The following is a 22,500-nucleotide window of genomic DNA, read 5'->3' on the forward strand; positions in this document are numbered from 1 at the left end:
CTAAGTTTCCCTCTCCTTATTCACGCCTCATGCATCTCCAGGTTATCACAATTACGACTTAAAACACTCTCATTTCTGTCCCACTCACCTCCTCCACTGCTAAAGTAATGGCGCCTGAGATGAGAAGACCAGGTCGCTTGTATTCCTGGTCTTCTGGCAACCTGTCGGAGCCCGTTAGGTAGCCGAGGGTGAAGGTGCGGCCGTGGGCTTGGTGGTTGTGGGTTGAGTGCGTGGTGTGGGCGGCGTAGGCGTGCAGGAGAGCCACCCACATGGCCAAGCGAGCCAGCATCATCTTGGTTTCTGCAATGAAGGGAGAGAAAGCGAGATATGAAGGTGGCGTGTCAAGCGAGGGACGTTTATTGGTTTTGTTTGGCATTTGTGTGAGGTTGAGGTGAGAAATGCTACGTGTGTGTGTGTGTGTGTGTGTGTGTGTGTGTGTGTGTGTGTGTGTGTGTGTAGTATGCGAAACTGACTTTCATTCCACAACGTGTAACTAAAATACCGTTTTTGTAAATATTTTTACTTTGTGTGTAAATATTTTTCGGCGAATGTGGGACAAATTTATGGTATTTTGTATTTCACCGTTCACACTTTTCTTTAGTATTATATTCTAGAGAGAGAGAGAGAGAGAGAGAGAGAGAGAGAGAGAGAGAGAGAGAGAGAGAGAGAGAGAGAGAGAGAGAGAGAGAGAGAGAGAGAGAAATAAAACGAATACATAATTCCATCTTCACATCAGGAGTTTGGTTTTCCTCTCAGAAAAAAAAACTGAATTCTTTGTCTGGCGGTACAAAACATGTTACGTAATTTAGAAGTCAGGGCAGAAAAGAAAGAATGTTCTTTGAATAATGATTATGGTGACGCTAAGAATGATAACAATAGTAATAATGATAAAGAAGATGATAATAATGATGATGATGATGATGATGATGACGATAGATGAGACAAAACTAAACAGTGAGCGTGATTCGGTAACGAGGAAACTCATGACGAAGCAGAAGCAATACATCTCCATAACATTTTTTCCTCTACCGCAGGGTTCTCAATCTGGGGTTACCGAACCCCCAGGGGTTCACAAGATTTCCAGGGGTACTTAGATGGCTAAATTAATGACACATCCTTTGCAGAATACCTTTGCCTATTGAGTTAGTGTCAATCCCTAAATTAACATTCTGTTCGATGTCAAATTACTGGGTGTTCGGGTAGATGGTTTTATAACTCAAAGGGTTCTTAACGAGAAAAAGGCTGAGAACCCATGACCTATAGTCTAAACTCTAAAGGCATAAACATTTCCTCCTACATTGCCCAGCCTTCACCAATGAAAGATCCAAACATCCCAATTGGCAGCGTCCTTACCCAGAAAATGAAGAACATCTCATTGGAAAATTACTTTTTGAAAAATCTAGTATAGAAGAAAATAAAGAAATGATATATAATTTTTGGAAAATAAGAGAACATAAAGTAAAAGGTTTATATAACAATTAATTACAACAACAGACCCAGACAAAACCCAAACCAAAACACACCATGAAGTACCGATATCCAGGCTACACTTCCGCCTATCAACTGAACTGAACTGAATACCATGTTCAGGCTATGGCAAGACAGAGCTTAGGAACACGGTGATGAAAACACTACAGCACCCTCGGACTATTTCTGTTTCGGCCGCTAATTTTCTTTTTTTCTCATAAAGAAAACCGAACAAATATTGCTCTACTCATTCCTTGTGAAGAATTAACCTGTGCAGAAGCGAGGTGAAATGTGTGTTAAGGTTCCGTGCTGTATTTAAGTCTCTAGAAATGAAAGATCTTGGTACACCAGACAATTATGTTTTGCTCTATATTATGATGTTAGTCGTATAAACTCAAGTAACTATAAAGAAATACCATGGTAGAATAAGAACAGAAAAATACTGGAAGGAGTAAAAGCATGGTAAATCAATAGATACATCGTAATACAGTGTTTAGAGACGACTACTCTGTACCGCGAGACGATGCTGACCCACTCCTGAATTAAACCAACCTGCGAACACTGAAAATGTGACAGTTTGGGTCCTCTCCTGTTGACAATAATTAACGTATTACGATTTATTCACAATAATAATATATTATACTAAGAGGGAACACGGGCCTGATGTGTTTGAGATGTGGCATTTTATTATAGTATATTTCGCACTATATAGCGACTGTTTACGACGGAAAAAACTATAGCTTCAGGTAGGTATACAATAATGTTATCTATCGATTTTCAGTCTTAAAGTAGAGGGAAATTACAAATATTGATGCATTTCTTTTATAGTCCTCCGTGTTTCTCGAAAAGGTGCACGAACTTAGAAAAGGTTGAAGAATGCTAAACTATACCCCGAGTAAAAATACAGTAAAAGAGATAAGATAAAAATGACCAACATCTCTATTATTACGGAGGCTAAGAATAATACCAAGACTAATTAAGTAATTCAGAGATAACGAAACAAACGACGATCACGAGAGCTTCCACGATAACAGTGTGTATGATAAGATGTGATTCCAGATTCTTCGATAGCGCTCCGAGTCTCCAAGGTAGCAATGCCATTTCAGTTTCCTCGATAGTGATGCCATTCCACAATAAAGATGCCTTTCCTGTTTCCATGATAATAATGCGAGTTTCCACAATCAAGATGCAATTCCAGTTTCCACGGTAACGATGCGGGTTTCCACGATGTCGATGTGGTTCTAGTTCTCACGATGCGATTTCACGACACAATATTGAAGTCCACTTGCCTACACAGGTACCGGGACGAACCCTTTCACCCCGTAAGGGTCCACCCCAGATCCTTGGGTGCGAGTAGAGTGACGCTGCCACCTTCCTGCGCCGCAATTGAAGTTCACTTGCCTACACCGGTACTGGGATGAACCCTTTCACCCCGTCAGGGTCCACCCAATATCCTTAGGTGCGAGGAGAGTGGCGCTGCCACCTCACTGCGACGCAATTGAAGTTCACTTGCCTACACAGGTACTGAGACGAACCCTTTCACCCCGTAAGGGTTCACCCCAGACCCTTGAGTGCGAGGAGAGTGACGCTGCCACCTCACTGCGCCTCACACGGGTAGCCATGAGCAATGACCCGCCACACCACTCCCCAAACACTGTCAGTGAGTCCTTTTCACCCCGTAAAGGACCACTGGTATTGTCAGTGCCTGGTGCATGGCGCACAGCGTGCCCTCGTTCATGGCGAGTTGTTCAGCACGGTGTCATTATAAGCAGAGGTCCCATACACACCACTCACCACCAGACTCTATGCAAGGAGCCCTTATCACCCCTTAAAGGCCCCTCACGGCATCATCTGGTGGACGGTAGACACGGCAGACTGCTTAAGGCGACCCCTTGCCTAGTGTGAGGCGCTGCAAGTTGACGACAACCAGTGAGCTTGAAGCCGCAAAGGAAAATGAGTCCACGTTAACAATGGGATTCCACGACAGGTTGCGATTCCAGTGTCCACGGTAAAGATGTGTTTGTCGAGGATAACGATCCGTTTATCGAGGCTAACGGTGCTGCGATGGCGATGGCGAAACGATTCAAAGTATTATTACCTACACAGGTACTGGGACAAAACTTTTCACCCCGAAAGGGTCAACCCCAGTCCCGTGGTTATGAGAGCAGTGACGATGCAACCTTGCAATACCTCACACGGGTCGCCATGAGCAATGACCCGCCACACACCACTCCCCAAACACTGTCATGAAGTGAGTCCTTTTCACCTAACCTAGCCTAACCTAACCTAACCTAACCTAACCTAACGTAAAGGACCACTGGTACTGTCAGTGCCTGGCTCATGGCGCACAGCGTGCCCTCGTTTATGGCGAGTTGTTCAGCCCGGTGTCATTATAAGCAGGGGACCCGTACACACCACTCACCATCAGACTATGCAAGGAGCCCTTATCACCCCTTTAGGGCCCCTTACGGCACCATCTGGTGAGTGGTAGACATTGATCTCTTGCTTATGGCGACCCTTGCCTAGTGTGAGGCGCTGCAAGTGGACGACTAGTAGTGAAGCTTGAGGCCACCAAGGAAAAGAAGGACCTGCAGCCAGTTCCCTGCCTTGGGCCCCAGGCCGGACCCAACAGCCACCTCCTTCCCCCGTGCGGCGCCCAAGGCCGTCACGGCCCTCAACAACTTTAGGCCCAAAGTTCTCAATCGTCGTTTAATTTTGATTCGAATATAAAATCGTCGATGGTAAATGAAAAATAGCTTTGGTCTGAAAGTGTGCAAGAGTTAGCTGATTAATGAAACAAGGTGAGGCAGCTTTGCTCCGGAGTATTTAGTGTACTTTGCATGTTGCTGCCGTGAATGTGTACGTGTTTGTAGATAACTGGATAGAAACAGTAGACCAATGGTAGTTGTGTAACTATTGGGAACTTTTGAAAATTAGTTAAGCTTCTGGATAGAGTGGATGAGTGCACACAGGTTTGCTTGTCTTATACATAAACTGCCACCTGTAGACATAATTTTTCTATTTATGCTCTTAGAAAAAGCAAACTTAGTTTCCTTTATTTCCCTGATCACAATGACGTGTAAATATCAATGTTTCAAATATAAGGAAACACTAGGAAAGGACCCAAACTCCCATTGAAGTTGCCAGATTCAACAGATTTCGTAATATTTCACAGAAAAGATGGTCAACTCAATATCGTATATTTTTGGATATTCTTCTGTCACATAAGGAGATATCAAGATAGGTAAAGTATTTTCAAATATGTTTCTACGAGAAAATTCGCTGTAATAGTAGAGTTAGGTTATAACTGTGCATTGTGTTTTTTTATATACCATCTTGCTCTATTCCTGGGACAAAAATTACTTCCTCAATTGATAACTCGAAGTTAGTATGATATTTTCTTTCCTTCTAGGTTAGTAAGTAGACTACAAGACACCATGAACATATGAAGCCCCGTAAATGAGTTTATTTTCATAACTTAGAAATCAAAGTCTGATAATGAGATTGTCTATTGCCAACCAAACCGTTCTGCATAGACGTCTTCAGCGTCATAGAGACCTGATGATGTTGTCTCATGGACAGTGGCCATCCTGACAGCGCGAAACCCAGGGTGTTCATAAGATTTCCAGAGGTACTTAGATAGCTGATCTAATAAAATCCTTTGCAGTACCATTGCATATTGAGTTCCATGTTCTATGTGATAATACTGGGGGTTCGTTTGTAGGTGGTCTTATAACTCAGGGGGATCTTAACGATAAAAAGGTTGAGAACCCCTGCTCTACTATCTCTCTCTCTCTCTCTCTCTCTCTCTCTGAAGGATATAACATTTAGAACATTTGCTTCAGATTCTACATTCTTAAAAGAACATTCCACACAATAGCTATCTATCCGTCAAAAAAAGAAAATGGTTTAAAGTGAGGAGGAGGAGAATTGTTATGGAACGGGAGCGTTAAGATTGAGAAGGGAGGAAAAGAGGAGAGGATACAGTGGAGGAAGAAAAATAGAAAAGGAAGGAAAGAAGGAACTTAGTGGAGAGCAGAAAAGAGGGAGAGAACGAAAGAAAGAACTAGGAAGGAAACGAGAGAGAGAGAGAGAGAGAGAGAGAGAGAGAGAGAGAGAGAGAGAGAGAGAGAGAGAGAGAGAGAGAGAGAGAGAGAGAGAGAGAGAGAGAGAGAGAGAGAGAAGCAGGCAAAGGCAGTAGATACCTTCATTCTTATTACCAAATCAATGTATGTGGTTAGGTAGCGTAGGGAAGAAAATATTGGTGGTTTGGCTGAGCAACGTCAAAGGATGGCAGGGAATGATCACGCACACTTGTGAACGGAAAAACAAAGTTGGAACGGATATGTAATGGTGATGAAGATTAAGTGTCTACTAGCTTGGTGATGATGGAGAGCTGGTGATTGAGGTGGCATGGATACGAGTGGCAGGAAAACTTTTTGATGGTAATTCAAAGGAAGGAAGAGAAGGAGCGAAAGAGTAAAGGAGTCACAGAGTGTAATCTGGACTCCTTACCAAAACTTTTTCCCAGTACGAGGAAAAACATACTTATTTTTTTCTCTCTCCCGCTATCAAAGAGTTCCTCCCGGACCAAACGGAAGTGGACTGATTAGCGTCTTATTTCCAGTTGGAAAGGAGGTTGGTTGGCCAAGGGATATAAAAGAAATCTAGACGAAAAATATTTACCCGGTTGCTGCTACGTAAAAAAGAAAAAAATAGTAAAATGTCTTCATGCAGATTTACTTCTATTTGTGGATGTGAATTCACATTTATTGAGGAGAAACTTGGAAAATAGATGAAATGTAATACAGGAACACTCACAGGGATGTGCGAGGAAACTGAATGTGTGTAGAGCAGCAGTTAGAAAAGCGTAATTCCAAACAAGCTGTGTTAGAACGTTGACAATGATATACGCACTTATATATCATAATAAGGAACATTAATTGCGTGTGTGTGTGTGTGTGTGTGTGTGTGTGTGTGTGTGTGTGTGTGTGTGTGTGTGTGTGTGTGTGTGTGTGTGTGTGTGTGTGTGTGTGTGTGAGAGAGAGAGAGAGAGAGAGAGAGAGAGAGAGAGAGAGAGAGAGAGAGAGAGAGAGAGAGAGAGAGAGAGAGAGAGAGAGAGAGAGAGATCATATATATATTAGTACACGTGTATAAGGATTCTTCACCCAGAGAGTTATCACAAAGAGTCTTTATAGAGAGACTTTCGAGAGATTAAAATGTTGCCGTAATGAAAACTGAATGTTATATTAAAGTTCTTCTTTAATAACCTGCCTGTTAGCTACTGGTACGCTTACTCCTCTCCTCTAATTAACTTAAGTACCTTTCCGGTTTTTATTTGTAGATATTTAATGTATCCTACGTTTTTGTATGTTTATTTATACCATGTGGGCTTTTCACGGGAATTTATGGGCTATAGGGGATACTTTTTAGGGTGTCTCCTATCTCAAAGCCCACCCGCTAGGAAACCGTTGCCCCGAGTGAGGAAACCCATGGTCAGGATTCGAACCCGTGCGCTTGGAGACCCTTGGACCCCAAAGCACGCATAGTTCCACTGTACCACGGCGGTTTCAGGGAATGAGTTCAAATATAGCAGGTATGTCACGAATCTCAATGTATTTAGTCAGATAGTGATTTGAACGCGGAGTAAAATGTAAAAGTGTCGTGCGTGAGTTAATAAAATCTGTGACATAATTTCTGATATGAATTTTATATTCTTCCAATGAAAAATATGTAACGTTTCTTCTGTACGGCACATTTGTCATTACCGAACTATTTCCTTTCCCTCCTGTGGGTTACTGTCACACGCCGTTAGATGAAAAGAACAAGGTACGCTTATAAGTTTCCGAATTTCCTTTGACATTTGTGTAACACGGAAGGGAAAAAAAGCTTGTGTGTTTTTTGTGTTTTTGTTCGTGTTTCCCTCCATTCATGTCCTTGGTGTGCGAGTTGTAAAACATATCACTATTTTTCTTTTTGCTTCGTTTCTGGTGTTTAATTTATTTTCTTGTTCATTAGGAAACAAAGACGAAGCAGTTAACGGAAGAGAATACCTTAAAATTCCCTCGTAGACATTACTTCCCGGAATAATAAAGACAGACATGACTGATTCCAAGGAGGTAAAAGGGAAAGAATGGCATAAATAATAATAGTAATAATGGTGCTGGTATTCATAATGACGATGATGATAACGATACTACTACTACTACTGCTACTGCTACTACTACTACTACTACTACTACTACTACTACTACTACTACTACTACTACTACTACTACTACTACTACTACTACTACTACTACTACTACTACTACTACTACTACTACTACTACTACTACTACTACTACTACTATAACTACTACTACTACTACTACAAACAGTAATGATATTAATTATAATAATAATAACAATGATAATAATAATGATAATAATAATAATAATAATAATAATAATAATAATAATAATAATAATAATAATAATAACAATAATAATGACAACTGCTTCTAAACTTTTTATTTTTTATTTTTGCATTACATCTCCCCAGCACCGATCGTCCGTACAATCAAAGCAAGGTTCTTCACGCTGTCACTTCTCATTATAGTGAAGGCGGTGACAGACTCCCTCTCTCTTCCCCTCTTACTGATTCCTAAACAAAAATATGTTAGAAGAAATAGTTCCTAGTAATTAGGTCTCCGTGACATTTGCACTAATGAGAGAGAGAGAGAGAGAGAGAGAGAGAGAGAGAGAGAGAGAGAGAGAGAGAGAGAGAGAGAGAGAGAGAGAGAGAATGAGAAATCAGTATATAAAAAAAAAGAAAACAACTTCACTGCATTTTAACTATTAAGAGCAAAACGAAAAAGAGAACAAGAGAAAAAAAGCCAAAATGAACACATGAGCGACAAGAAAGTAATTACATTCTGCTGAAAGGCATGAAATATAAATATAAGTTGAAAGAGAAAAAGAAAAAGAGAGAGAAAAAGTAAGAATAAAATGAAAATATGATAAAACTGTGTCACCCTGGAAAAAGGGAAACGTAAGAGGAAACACAACAAAAGCAGGAACATTTACGGAAAAACGGAACCAAGAAAGCAAAGAAGCAAGAAGACAAAAATAAAAGAAACGCAGCCATCTTTATATCTGAGCAGCAGCAACAGCAGGAGAGGCGAGCACAGTAATACATGTTGGCGTTTATTTTCTTTGGCTGAGTAAATGTTGCGCAACACGTGGCATTTGCCCCTTTATTTGAGAGGGGAAGTGTTCTCGGTCCGTGCTGAATTTCCCTTTAGAATATAACTTTTCTCACACTTTTCTCCTTCTCATCCTTTCAGTTTTCTTTTTTTTGTCTCTGTTTCTGTCTGTGTCTGTCTGTCCATGTCCGTCTGTCTGTCTGTCTATCTGTCTGTCTGTCTGTCTTATCTTGTCTGTCTGCCTGTCTGTCTTGTCTTGTCTTGTCTTGTTTTATCTTGTCTGTCTGTCTGTCTTGTCTGTCTATCTGTCTGTCTGTCTGTCTTATCTTGTCTGTCTGCCTGTCTGTCTGTCTTGTCTGTCTATGTCCCATCTCATGTCTTGCTACGATCCTGTTACTATTATTGCTTTTCGTGGAAATTAAATAAGGCATGCAAACACGACAACAGAGAATATGCACAATTTTGTAATCATTTGTGTATATATCTAAAGTTCATGTTATTTTCCTTTTATTGGTGTAATGTTCAGTATTATGTGTTATGTTTTAGAAAAATACAAATCTGCTTACTTGAGGGTGATGGCGCTTTCATTGTATTCTGTATAGGTTATGTGATATAGTAATTTTTTTCCTTACTTAATCCCTTCAGTACCATGACACGTTTTCATATTCATTGTGGTTACTATCAGGTGATTTTATACAGCTTCAGAGACTTACGTGGGGGATTGAAATAGTGAAGACTGTGGCCAATAATCTTCTGACCTCCATAGAAACTTCCTAATGTAAATAAAATCGTCTAATCATTCCCAAAACTCATGGTAAAAATGCGTCCCAGTACTGAAGTAGTTAGAAAAATCGCCAATGCTTTTGTCTGTGTATGAAATCTATAATGAAATATATTAATACTTCTAATTTGATTTTTTCTAGACTACTGAATACTACATATTTTGGAGTGACACCTGTAAAGGATTTGATGCTGGTGTCTGTGTAGTGTCAGTGAATGGTTATGTGGAAATGTATCAGGTCGCTAGCAATGTCAGAAGCGGTAATGAAAGTTACAATTCAATTCAATACCTGTGAAAAATGATAAGATCAAAACGATTAGGTATAATGAAACTCACTTCCTCTGTAATAATAATGATAAGGAGTTGTGTTAGGTATTGTGATCTTGAATACCTGTCATTACGTATACGGTGTGTGTGTGTGTGTGTGTGTGTGTGTGTGTGTGTGTGTGTGTGTGTGTGTGTGTGTGTGTGTGTGTGTGTGTGTGTGTGAGTGTGAGCATAAGTGTTGTGTATATGCAAGGTGCTTCAGTGTTTAGATTAAGAAACTTCCAAGGTCTTTCATTTTTGCAAGTAATCAGGAATTAATTCTGTCCTTTGCATTCTTCCTTTTGTCACTTCAATTTTCTTTGAAGAAATAAAAAAAGAAAGTAATAGATTTTTCTTCGAAACTTAATTAGAAAAACGAGAAACTAAAGAAAAAAACCAGCAACAAACGGTGGATAGATAGATAGAGATGAAAGAGAGAGAGAGATAGATAGATAGATAGATAGATAGATAGATAGATAGATAGAGATAGAGATAGAGAGAGAGAGAGAGAGAGAGAGAGAGAGAGAGAGAGAGAGAGAGAGAGAGAGAGAGAGAGAGAGAGAGAGAGAGAGAGAGAGAGAGAGAGAGAGAGAGAGAGAGAGAGAGAGAGAGAGAGATCAAAGAGGTGAACATCGAAAGAATTCTGAGTTTGAAACGAATTCATATTTTTTTGTACGTATCTTTAATGCAACTGGGCATGAAAGGTGTTGTCAGACTGGAAAAGAGAAAGAAAGAAGAGGATTGAATCGAAAACGTGATATGAGATAAAGAAAAAAAAACCTTTGAAATACGTTAAGTGGATGAACCACTTATATATTTTGACATGGGGATTACAGAAAAAAAGACATTATTTATACAAATGGGGAAAAAAAAGAGAAAGAAAAAACGTGAACAATACACTTTAAACAAAAATTCATGTGCTATTTTTGTATTCATCTTTTTTGTATTCATCTGCGTCATTTAGCAGTGTGTAAAATATAGTATAGATATTAATCATACAGATATATAAACATATTTTTTTCTGATATGATTCATAAAAGATGTATAATACTCACTTTTAGAAATCGCTGTAGCTTATTAATCCCTTCAATACTGGGACACATTTATACCTTGAGATTTGTGTACGATTAGACCATTCTATTGACATTAGAATTAACGATTAGACCATTCTATCGATTCTATTGACATTAGGATTAACGACACATTTATACCATTCTACTGACATTAGGATTAACGACACATTTATACCTTGAGATTTGTGTACGATTAGACCATTCTATTGACATTAGGATTAACGATTAGACCATTCTATCGACATTAGACCCCTTCAATACTGGGACACATTTATACCTTGAGATTTGTGTACGATTAGACCATTCTATTGACATTAAGAAGGGTCTATGGAGGTCAGAAGAGGGCACAGTCTTCACTATTTTAATCCCCCCACATAAGTTTTTGAAGCTGTATAAAATTACCAAATAGTAACCAGAATGAATATGGAAACGCGTCATGGTACGGAAGAGGTTGATGTTGATTTCGTCATTTTTACTTCAACCTTCAATTCCACTTCTACTTATGTTTTATTTATTTATTTTTAAAGTTAATTCTCTTACGTCCTTGTTCGCTTCACTTGCTTGACAGAGCACGTGGGTTTTTGATAAACATTTAGTAATATCCGAGACTCTTAATTTTGATCTACGGCAAAGGTTCATTAAGGGAACATTGTGAAGTTAATATTTCATCCTGATATTGAGGGCGATGAAAAATGTTGTATATTGCAGGCTCGCGCATGATGGCGCAGGAGTTTGGAAGAGAGAGAGAGAGAGAGAGAGAGAGAGAGAGAGAGAGAGAGAGAGAGAGAGAGAGAGAGAGAGAGAGAGAGAGAGAGAGAGAGAGAGAGAGAGAGAGAGAGAGGAAGAGTAACAAGAGTGGAGAGTGAGATAATGAGGAAAGAGAGAGAAGTATGTCGTCCTTATTAGCGAAAGTTTTGATATGAAGTTCCCGCGTGGCTCGTGATGATTGACAGTAGCAGTGAAAGCCGTGAGGTTTAACAGTTTGTGGTGAGGATGTTTGGTGATTTATTCAAACTCTTACTTTTTGCCCAATAGTATTCAAATATTTAGGGAGCGGCAATTAAGCTACTTTTTTCAGTCTTTCTTTTTTATTTTGTGTCCTTTGTCAGCCTCCACGAAGAATAAATGATGCTAAAGTTGCTGTTATATAGTTAAGAAATACAATACACTTCTATTTTCTGTTATATTTTTGAGAGAGAGAGAGAGAGAGAGAGAGAGAGAGAGAGAGAGAGAGAGAGAGAGAGAGAGAGACTGATCGCAGGTACAGTTTTGTATACTATTATTTGTTTTCTCTTGTTCATGTTGGTACAATGGCAAGAGTCGGTATGACGTCAGAGAAGTGAAGCCAACGCACTATTGGTCCAGTGCTGCCCTTAACACCCTTAATCCCAAAACATTATCAGCTGAGCATTGAAAATACAGAGAAACGCCCTGGTGAATTATAAACGTAGTAGTGAAGGAAAATTAGTAATAGCCATCAGTATATTATGAAGTATCTCGAAACAATGGTGTGTGTTTTTAGTACAGTGAATTTGACCTAGCTGTCTCCTGCGACTATACATTTCAAATTCTACCAAAGCAAAGAAAAAAATGACGTGTGATAATCATGTGTTTTGATTTATTTTAATTCTTAACCCCTTCAGTACTGTGATGCATTTTTACCATGAGTTTTTATATGATTAGACAATTATATATATGCTTTAGGAAGGGCCTATGTAAGTCAGAAGATTAATGGCCAGAGTCTTCACTGGTTTAACCTCCTCATAAGTTTCTGAAACTGTATAAAATCACCAAATAGTAAGCAGAACGAATATGAAAACACGTTATGGTGCTGAAGGGATTAAACTTGCTTATCACACCAACGCTTGATTTTCGTTTGAAGTACTTTTGGTTTTCTAAGTACTTCGTTTTTTTTTAATCCTTACGAATAATTATTTTATCATAGTATGTCATCTTTCATTCACGAGGAAAGTTCAGTAAACCAATGGTATAAAGTTCAAAACACGTGTATTTCGTTATGATGTTGATGGGTAAGTAGAAATCGTTTTTATTGCAGGTTTACGCATTTTTTCATTTTTTGGGAGGAAAAGGGAAAGGAGATGAAGGGAGAAGGGGAAGGAGAGATGGCTGGGAATCCTGTGGGTGAGAGAGAGGAAGAAGAATGAAGGGAAAATGAGAAAAGAAGAGAGGAAATGGGGGAAAGACATCTGTTGTCCTCATGAAAGTTTTGATGTGAAGTTGTTGGTTGACCTGTGATGATTGGCTTTTGTTTAGTCCTGTCAGAGTCAAGACAGCAATCATTGGCGCAGCTTCCAATTACTTGCATGTAGTGCCGGGAGAACGTTGCTAAACCTTGGAATGGGTGCTCGAAACTGTGGTGGTGATGTGCTCGTAAAATTGCTATGAAAAAAAAAAATGTTGTGTAGAGTGGAGTGGTAGGGAAACACAAGCATCAGCTTGTGTTATCCTACCACCCCACTCTACACATTTGTCTAGATGTACACGGAAACAAGTTAGTTACGAAGACATCCCTCCAACTTAGGAAAGAACAACGAACGAAATGGAAAAGAAAGGAACTGAACTGAAAAAAAGAAAGAATCTAACTTCATTTTCTGATAATGAAGATAAAGGTGCAATAGTTAGCCTGTAGTCTTTCTTTATTAGTCTTTTCTTATTTGTGCTTCATTTACTGACCTAGTGAGGGGAGGGAAAGTTACCATGAAATGAATCTTGTTTTAGGTATGTATCACCGAGCCATTTACGTGATGCGAGTCTCCTCTCTTGATGACCTAGTTTCCTTCTTGTTTATGACGGAGGTGGAAAGCTGGTGGTAGTTTGAGAGCGGAGAGAGAGAGAGAGAGAGAGAGAGAGAGAGAGAGAGAGAGAGAGAGAGAGAGAGAGAAAACGGTAAACATTGTGAAGGGTAAAAAATATAGATGCAAATTAGGGCAAATGGTGAAATAAACGTGATTTATCTGCTTGCTATTGTCGAGTGTATTGTAGTGAAGGTGCAAGTGCTACGTAAATAGCTTTATTGCAGAGAATATATTTTATTGTTGTATTTCTGGCTTAGTTCATCTTACTTTATCAGATTTCTCAGCTTTACTTTAAATGTGTATAATTTTTAGTGGTCTTATGAATTTATTTGTTATTAAATTTTGGAATCATTGACCAGGTTTATGTTTGAATTATAATTTTCATATTAGAAGGGCAGAAAATAAAATAAAAATAAATACCGAAGCTAACAGATCGTAAAGGAGAGTGGAAGGCAGATCCAAAATTGCCTGGGCGGAGTCCCTTTAAAATTCTCATTTGAAAGAATCTAAGTCATGGGAGAGATAAAATACATAAGCAGAAAGTGAGTTTTGGGTTAACCTGCAAAATTTTGAAAGACTGAAAATACTAATTACCTCGTGCATTACGGAGGTAGGCAGCATAGGGGCCAGAATAGTAAAAGCCTTGTTCAGCGAGGAAGCGGGAGGAGGGGAGTCATGCAGAGCCAGAAGAGCAGGTGGCATGAAGGCATCAGTAAAGGAAAAGAAGAACTGCAACTATACTGTGAGAGAGAGAGAGAGAGAGAGAGAGAGAGAGAGAGAGAGAGAGAGAGAGAGAGAGAGAGAGAGAGAGAGAGAGAGAGAGAGAGAGAGAGAGAGAGAGAGAGAGAGAGAGAGAGAGAGAGAGAGAGAGAGAGAGAGAGAGTCAAGACAGTTCATGTTGTTGATGAGTTGAAATGCTCTTAATTTTATCCTGCATAAGAACGATGTTTGAGTGTCACTGAAGAAGCAGGGGTAGTTGTTTGGCAGGCTGTAATGAATTGACACATGGAGGGATTAGTTTGTTGAGGCACTGAACAACTGAGTCTGCTCTGTTTCAAATCTGATATATTATACGTAGAAATCAAAAGTGAGGTATTTTGTTTCTTCCCTGCTTGAAGTGGTCGGTTCCTGAAAGGCTGGACGTCTGGAAATTATTAAAAAAAGGATCCGATTTGAAGGCAAGAAATAGTTTGTGGATGGAGAGGGAGGAACGAACTTGAGTCAAAGAGAGATGAATTATAGCAATGGTGTGAGGGAAAAGTGCACCTTTAGAAATAGATGAAATGGCAGAGAAGTCACCAGATTAAAAGAAAGGACACAAAAATGAGAAAAATATTTGTTGAAAATATTTTCTCTCAGGTGTCGGAAGTCACGGGGAAATATTTCACCCGATTCTATTTTGTTATTGCTATTGTTTTTTATTGTTGTTATTGTTTTTTATTGCTGTTATTGTTGTTGTTGAGAGAGAGAGAGAGAGAGAGAGAGAGAGAGAGAGAGAGAGAGAGAGAGAGAGAGAGAGAGAGAGAGAGAGGTATATTATAATGAGCGTCAATGATAAATTAATATCTAACGACGCTCTCAGTCGTAAATAATATGTAGGAGAGCAAGATTGAAATGGATAAGTCTCTCTCTCTCTCTCTCTCTCTCTCTCTCTCTCTCTCTCTCTCTCTCTCTCTCTCTCTCTCTCTCTCTCTCTCTCTCTCTCTCTCTCTCTACATAGATAGATAGACATATATGTAGATAATTTGAAAGAGAAATATACTGACTCCAAAATAGATAGATTGATAAATGGACAGGTAGATAGATAAATAATAAATAGATATATAAATAAAAAGATAGACAGACAGACCGACAGACACAACAGATAGTTAGAAATGATGTACAATAGAATATCCAACGGAGAATGTTGTTAGCGGAAAATCTTGTTAGAGGAATAGTGTTTTTCTTGTTCGTTTTCTTATCTTTTCATTTGTTCCCTCCCTCTCTCTAGTGTTACCTCATGGCTCAGCTTTCTTTTTTCCTATTTCTCGTTTTCCAGTCGCGCTTTTTTTTTTTTTTTTACTTCTTTTGTTCTTTCTCTTCTACATTTTAATTACCTTAGTCTTTTTTTTTCAATGCATTTTCCTTTCCCTTTCATCATCATATCTCCTATTTCGTCCTTTTCTTCCTCCTTCTCCTCCTACTCTTCCTTCTCCATTTCGAGTCAAATTGCTTAAGTTTCCGGTTATATATTTCTAGTCTTTCTTTCGCTCCTTTTCTTCTTCTTTCCTTCTCCTCTTCTTCCTCCTCCTCCTCCTCCTCCTCGTCTTCCTCCTCCTCCTGCTCCTCCTGCTCTTCTCTGTCATCTTTTTCTGATGTTTCTTCCTCTTCCAACATTTGCTCTTTTTATTTCCGTTTGTAACATACTTTCTTTTCTATTCCTTCCTCCTTCCCTTCCTTCTCCTTCTCGTCTTCTTCTTCCTCCTCTTTTTTTTTTCTTGCTCCTCCTCCTCCTCCTCCTCCTCTTCTACCTCCTATGAACGTTTTTTTTTTTTTCATTTTTCTTCAGCTCGTACACAGAAATGCAATGGCACAAACCTATAGTAAATATGCTCTCTCTCTCTCTCTCTCTCTCTCTCTCTCTCTCTCTCTCTCTCTCTCTCTCTCTCTCTCTCTCTCTCTCTCTCTCTCTCTCTCTCTCTCTCTCTCTCTCTCTCTCTCTCTCTCTCTCTCTCACGGGTGTTGTGGTTAGTTAAAATGTGGAGTGTATGAGCAAGAGGAGGAGGAGGAGGAGGAGGAGGAGGAGGAGGAGGAGAGGAGGAGGTGGTCGTAGTGGTGGTGGTGGTGGTGGTGGTGGTGGAAGAGGAGTATGTGGAGGAGGAGGAGGAGGAGGAGGAGCTTGGGTTCTTGTTAAGAAATTTTTTGGACAGCTTCAAACAAGGATGTACGTAATTTGTTGAACTCAGAAGGAACTCTCGAGAGGATCTCTCTCTCTCTCTCTCTCTCTCTCTCTCTCTCTCTTCTTTCTTTCTTTCTCCTCTGTGTGTGTGTGTGTGTGTGTGTGTGTGTGTTGTAGGTGAAGGTAGTTAGAAATAATGGATGGTGATAAAATAAGAGAAAAATTTGCTGGGAAGAAAATAAATGAGTAAAATGAATGTTTCTCTGCGTGTGAGGTGTTACAACACAAGTGAAGGAAAAAGGAAAAAAAAAAAATTGGCGCTAAGAACATTTTTCAGAACTGTATTAAAAAGATGTGAGAAATTAATAGTCCCTTTAGCTTCATTCGTCACAATTTTGAGAATATATTTCACGACACAGTTGCTGGAAAGGAGAAATATTTATATCTTTCCAGTATTACGAAAGAGATATTAGAAATTCTTGTCGAGTTTTATAGTTATGTGCGTTTATGAGGAAGGAAGTGCACATTTAGCTTCTCTGCTGTTAACAATTCGAAAAGGAGATAAACCATACAAGAATATCGCAGTTTAATGATACGTATAGTGATTGATACACAGGATAGCAGCACTGAACCAAGCTTTCATTTCCCGCAGCTTAGTATATGCGTTTGTTTGGACATGGTCGATACAAGACTCTCACTGGAGGCCACAGGTCGCGTTTAACACCTCACGCATACTAAACTGTCATTTCCAGGTGCCACTAAATGGGTGTTGATCGACCACTCAGCAAGATGGGAGGGAGGGAGGCGTGGACTGGCCGTGCACCATCTGTCCGGCCCAAAGTAATCTGAATTTAATTAAGCTATGGAATTGGTTGGCATTTTTTTTCCATATTTATACTTTAACGTTGAAAAAAAATATATAGAAGAAATATAGGTCACGCAGGAGAGTTTTATTATTCTTTTCCTTTCTTTTTATTTACGATAAGCGATAAAGGTTGAAAATATCAGAAAAGATAAAAGTATGAAATTTTGAGAGAAACCATTATAATCAGGCGAGATTGAAGGATGACGGTGAGGCAAGGCAGTCCAGTGTGCTGTTTCTCCGAGCTTCAGATTACACTGACGACACTAGTAAAAATGGAGGAACATCATTCAATACAAGAAAAGGGAAAACCGTCACTAGGAGGAAGACGAGTGGCGGAGAAAACTTCATAATTATCGCACCTCCGCCACCGTCACGCGTTCGGGGACTTGTTGCCTCCACACTTCCCTGCATCACTGACACTAACTCCTGAGACTCGCACCGTCACTGTCCACCCGATGGCCTGATTGCACAGAGTTGTGGCCGCTGCTGCAGCCATTGTGGCCATCCAATGCAGGGCACCCCATGCACTCACTGCTGGGCTGCCGGCAGGTGGTCAGCGTGCCGCACCGTAGGACACTCATTCTTCATTCGTGTTCGGCTACCTTCTATCCGCTTCTCAGGAAGTCTCGTGTTGTAAAGCCTTATGTACTTATTAAAAATCTGACTATTAAGAGGATTCTAGCCGCGGATTAGTGTCATCTAAAGAACGAGTAAGTTTCATTGAATGCTTTATCTTTTTGGAAGAAGTACATTCTGTGCACAGAATACATTAGATCATGTGGGACTCATTTTACGAGGATGACATATGAAGTGGAAGAATGCATCAGTTACTTCTTGTGTGTTGAAGGAAATAACGCCGTCGCATTTTGCCTGAACGTCAGGTTTATGTCCATGTCATCGTCATCTCGTGTATTACCTCAAAAGGATAAAAAAAAAAAACTAACCATCTTTTCTCCAGCTACCTCTGCCTGATGTCCGTCTGTTTCAGGCCACCATCTATGTGATCATCTATTAGTTATAACCAGTGTGTTTTGCCTCCGTTTCAAATCAGTTATTCTTTTTGTTCAGCTACAAATATCTATACGTGAAGCCCAAAGATAAACCAGAGGGTGCGCATACTGAAGGTCAGCTGTCTTCGAGTACATCTTCTGTCCGTCCATTACAACGGAATTTTACAAACACATTGTTTAGAAGATACAAGGCCTTATACGAGGGAAAAAGAAAGAGAGGGCTAGTTAGAGGTAATTGCGGCACGTAAACATGACAAATGAAATGCTAAGATCTGGGAAAAGAAAGAAATGTCCAAAATAAGACGCAAACTTACAAATTAAAATATGCATTTCCCAGAATGGAAAACTATTCGTGCCTGCAAAACTGTGGCACGTTTATGTTTTTCTGTTGATGTAAAGTTTCCTTAACTCGCTTCGTGCAAGACTTGTACGATATTTTCAACATATTTGCATTGTTAAATATTTTGTTGTTTTTTAAAGTAAGTCCCTACAAAATGTCATATCTGCTTTTTTATTCACACATTTCGCCTTTTTATTTATTTATTTTTTATCCCGCAGAATCACATCTTTACCCTCATTCAACATACACAGGACATGCATATGGTGACCTTCATATGGTGGAATTATTAAACCTCACAGTCTATTCCCTCTTTTGTTGTGATATACACTGATATGGCATGTAACAGTATCGTCACAAGTGCTTGATCTGCAGTGTCAGCAAGTATTGTGTGCCACTCCAAGGCTTTTGTGTTTATTGGGAGTTTGACACACTGGCTGTTCCATCAATGTTCTGCACTGGTCTGATATTGGTTTGGGTATTGCTCGTAATGTAAGAGAAATTGACCTATAAATGACACGCTTGTAAGTCTTCGGGAGGTATAACTGACATGTTTGAAAGTCTTCAGAATTTTTGTTGTGTATTGAAACATGACTGATGTGTTGAGTGACTCTGGCTTCGTATGTACGCATGAAGAGTTGTGAGAAGGAAAGTTTGTCGAGAAGCATGAGAGCCAAACAGACAGACAAAAAAAAAAAAAAAAAAGAAATAGAGGAAGATAACGAAATAAGAAAAAAAAAAAAAATGGAGGACAAGAGAAGAGAGGAGATGCATCTTGCTAGGAAAACTGAGGCTTTATCTTTTTTCCATTATATTTATGAGAATACTTGTTGTTTTGTAGTTTCTCGTCTCGCCGCATCTATGTACCTGAAAAAAGCCTTATCTTGGTGCACACGAATACGAATTTCTAGAAACTTTCTCCTAAAACTAATGCCAGACTTTCATACATACATACACACACACATACGTTGCCTTTCATAGTGCGTCTTTTTCGTGATCAGCTTATGCTCTTCCTCGTCCTTACGTCTTTGTTCTTCCGTCTTTTATCCCTCATCCCTTTGTGGGCTCAAGTTGTGGGAGTTAATCTCTCTCTCTCTCTCTCTCTCTCTCTCTCTCTCTCTCTCTCTCTCTCTCTCTCTCTCTCTCTCTCTCTCTCTCATTGTAAATATGTTATGACGTGTGTGTACCTTCTATTATTTTCTTCACTATTTACCACTTCCAATCTCTGGCATTCATTCTGCTACACAAGACCAAATCTTCTTTTTCCTCTGATTTCTTTTCTTCATCTGCCATTCTTGCCCTCTCTTTGTTCACAGTCATAATGCAGGGATGAATGTCCTTACAACCTCATTGTTTCTGGTGTGAGGTGTGGACGTAATGTGACTTTTTAATTATGGAGAGGGAAGTTTTATCATGATATTTTGTGGTGATAATTTTTCTTCCAAGGATCTTGTAATATATGTTTGTGTGTGCTACCTTTATTTAGTATTGCTGTGTTTGTCTTGTCTTGTATGTCTGTATCTTTATTTGTCTGTGTTTCTCTCTCTCTCTCTCTCTCTCTCTCTCTCTCTCTCTCTCTCTCTCTCTCTCTCTCTCTCTCTCTCTCTCTCTCCTTCGTGGGAAATATGAAGGAAAAGTCCAGGTGTCCTAATTCAATTACATCCCAGGCTTCCGTGGCCAAAGCACCTGTGTTTAGATTCGTAAGTCGCTAGTCACCCACGTAGGGCACGTTTGTGGTAACCTGATGGAGTTAAGCAAGAGAGAAGAAATAAAAAGAGAATAGAATGAGAAAATTGGAGACATAAAGGAGGAAAAGGAAAATAGAGGAAAAGTAGAAAAACAAAGTACCATGTAGAAGGATTTTGTTTAGGGTCTTGACAGTGACAAATGGGAAGGTCTACACATGGCCTGACCCACACGGAAAACTGTAAACATAGAATTGAGAGTACTTGAAGGAAATATAGGAGAGGAACATATGGTCCTGACACGTGAAAAGAAAGGTACCGCAGGCGACGGGACACTGGCAGGTCTAACAGCTAGGGACAACAGTGCCCATACCTTGCCCCGGGTACCTGGATTGGCTAGAAACATACATTGCCACGCTTAGAGGTACGTCTGTGTAAAAGGTATTACTGTGGATTGGATCAAGATATATTTCCACTCCTAAGGGTGTGTCAGAGTAACATGTGTATTGCTGTGGATTGGTTTAAAGAGTACATTGCCACACTTATGGGTGTATCTTGTGTAAGATATGCATTCCTGCTTGAAAAATAGGTAAATTAATAATCTAGGGTATGAAACAAGATGTAACTGAGGTAGAGAGAGCTGTATCAGTCAAGACAATAGACCAGAAGCTGAGAGGTCGTAGAGTCCTCACCGGAGAAGGCGTCAGAGGCGATATGGACAAAATCATTCTTGTATTAGTAAGTGAAGCTTAAACAGTTGATGATGCAGTCGTTTCATGGAGTTAATGAAGGAAATAGTAATGTATGATGTTATGTTCTTAGGATGTTTATATTTAAGATTTGTGGTTGATGTTGTGTGTTTTCATTTGATTTTGAATATATTTGAGTGATTTTGACTTTGAATTTTGATGATATATATATATATATATATATATATATATATATATATATATATATATATATATATATATATATATATATATATATATATATATATATGATTTTTATGTAAGAGGGAGAACTGCCAAGGGCAAAATACATATATATATATATATATATATATATATATATATATATATATATATATATATATATATATATATATATATATATATATATATATTAGAAATAAAAGGCCCACTGGAATTGCAATCTCAGTAAAAGACGCGAAAGAACTAGTCAAAAGCCTGGGACAAATGTCTTGACACTTCTCTCTTAAAAGAAGTTAAGTCGTAGAAAGTTGGAAATACAGAAGAAAGTAGGGAGTTCTAGAGTTTACCAGTGAAAGGTATGAATGATTGAGAATACTGGTTAACTGTTGTATTAGAGGGTTGGACAGAATAGGGATGAGAGGAAAAAGAAAGTCTTGTGCAGCGAGGCCGCAGGAGGAGGGGAGGTATGCAGTTAGAAAAGTCAATAGAGCAGTTAACATGAAAATAGCGATGAAAGATAGAAAGGGATGCAACATTTCGGCGGTGATAGAGAGGCGTGAAGACAGTTAGTAGGAGGAGGGAGTTGATGAGACGAAAAGCTTTTGATTCCACCCTATGTAATAAATCTGTATGAGTGGAATCCCCCATAAACATGCGAAGAGTACTCCATAACAAGGACTGATAAGGCCCTTGTACAGAGTTAGCAGTTGGAAAGGTAAGAAAGTTTTGCTACTTGCTGCAGTAATTACTGATGATTATTTGTGTACTTACTTTTAATCTATTATATCGCCTTGTGGTTATTATATATATATATATATATATATATATATATATATATATATATATATATATATATATATATATATATATATATATATATATATATATATATATATATATATATATATATATATATATATATATATATATATATATATATATATATATATATATATATATATATATATATATATATATATATATAAAATAGTGAGTCACACAATTGTGCAATTGCAACTTGGAAGCACAAAACGTTAATTTCTTTCCCTCGTTTTCCTTACCTTATGTGCCCTTCAGTAACCTTCAGGCGCTAATGTAGTATTCCTCCATTTAAAATTTTACGCTAGAATTTGCGCTGAAGGTGAAGTAACAGTTTCTTTTTT

The 22,500-nt window shown here is 38.9% G+C and overlaps 1 protein-coding gene across 1 annotated transcript in view; it reads right to left on the reverse strand.

Annotated features, from left to right (window-relative positions):
- LOC123498136 (guanylate cyclase 32E-like) overlaps positions 1-22,500 on the reverse strand; it is a 222,757-nt gene that overhangs the window by 128,505 nt on the left and 71,752 nt on the right. The window contains exon 3 of the mRNA XM_045245310.1: positions 89-300. Coding sequence (XP_045101245.1) covers positions 89-292 — 204 coding nt within the window. The 5' untranslated portion in view covers positions 293-300. The remainder of the gene's footprint in view (positions 1-88; positions 301-22,500) is intronic.

This window comes from Portunus trituberculatus, chromosome 47 (assembly GCF_017591435.1).
Source record: "Portunus trituberculatus isolate SZX2019 chromosome 47, ASM1759143v1, whole genome shotgun sequence".
Classification (NCBI taxonomy): Eukaryota; Metazoa; Arthropoda; class Malacostraca; order Decapoda; family Portunidae; genus Portunus; species Portunus trituberculatus.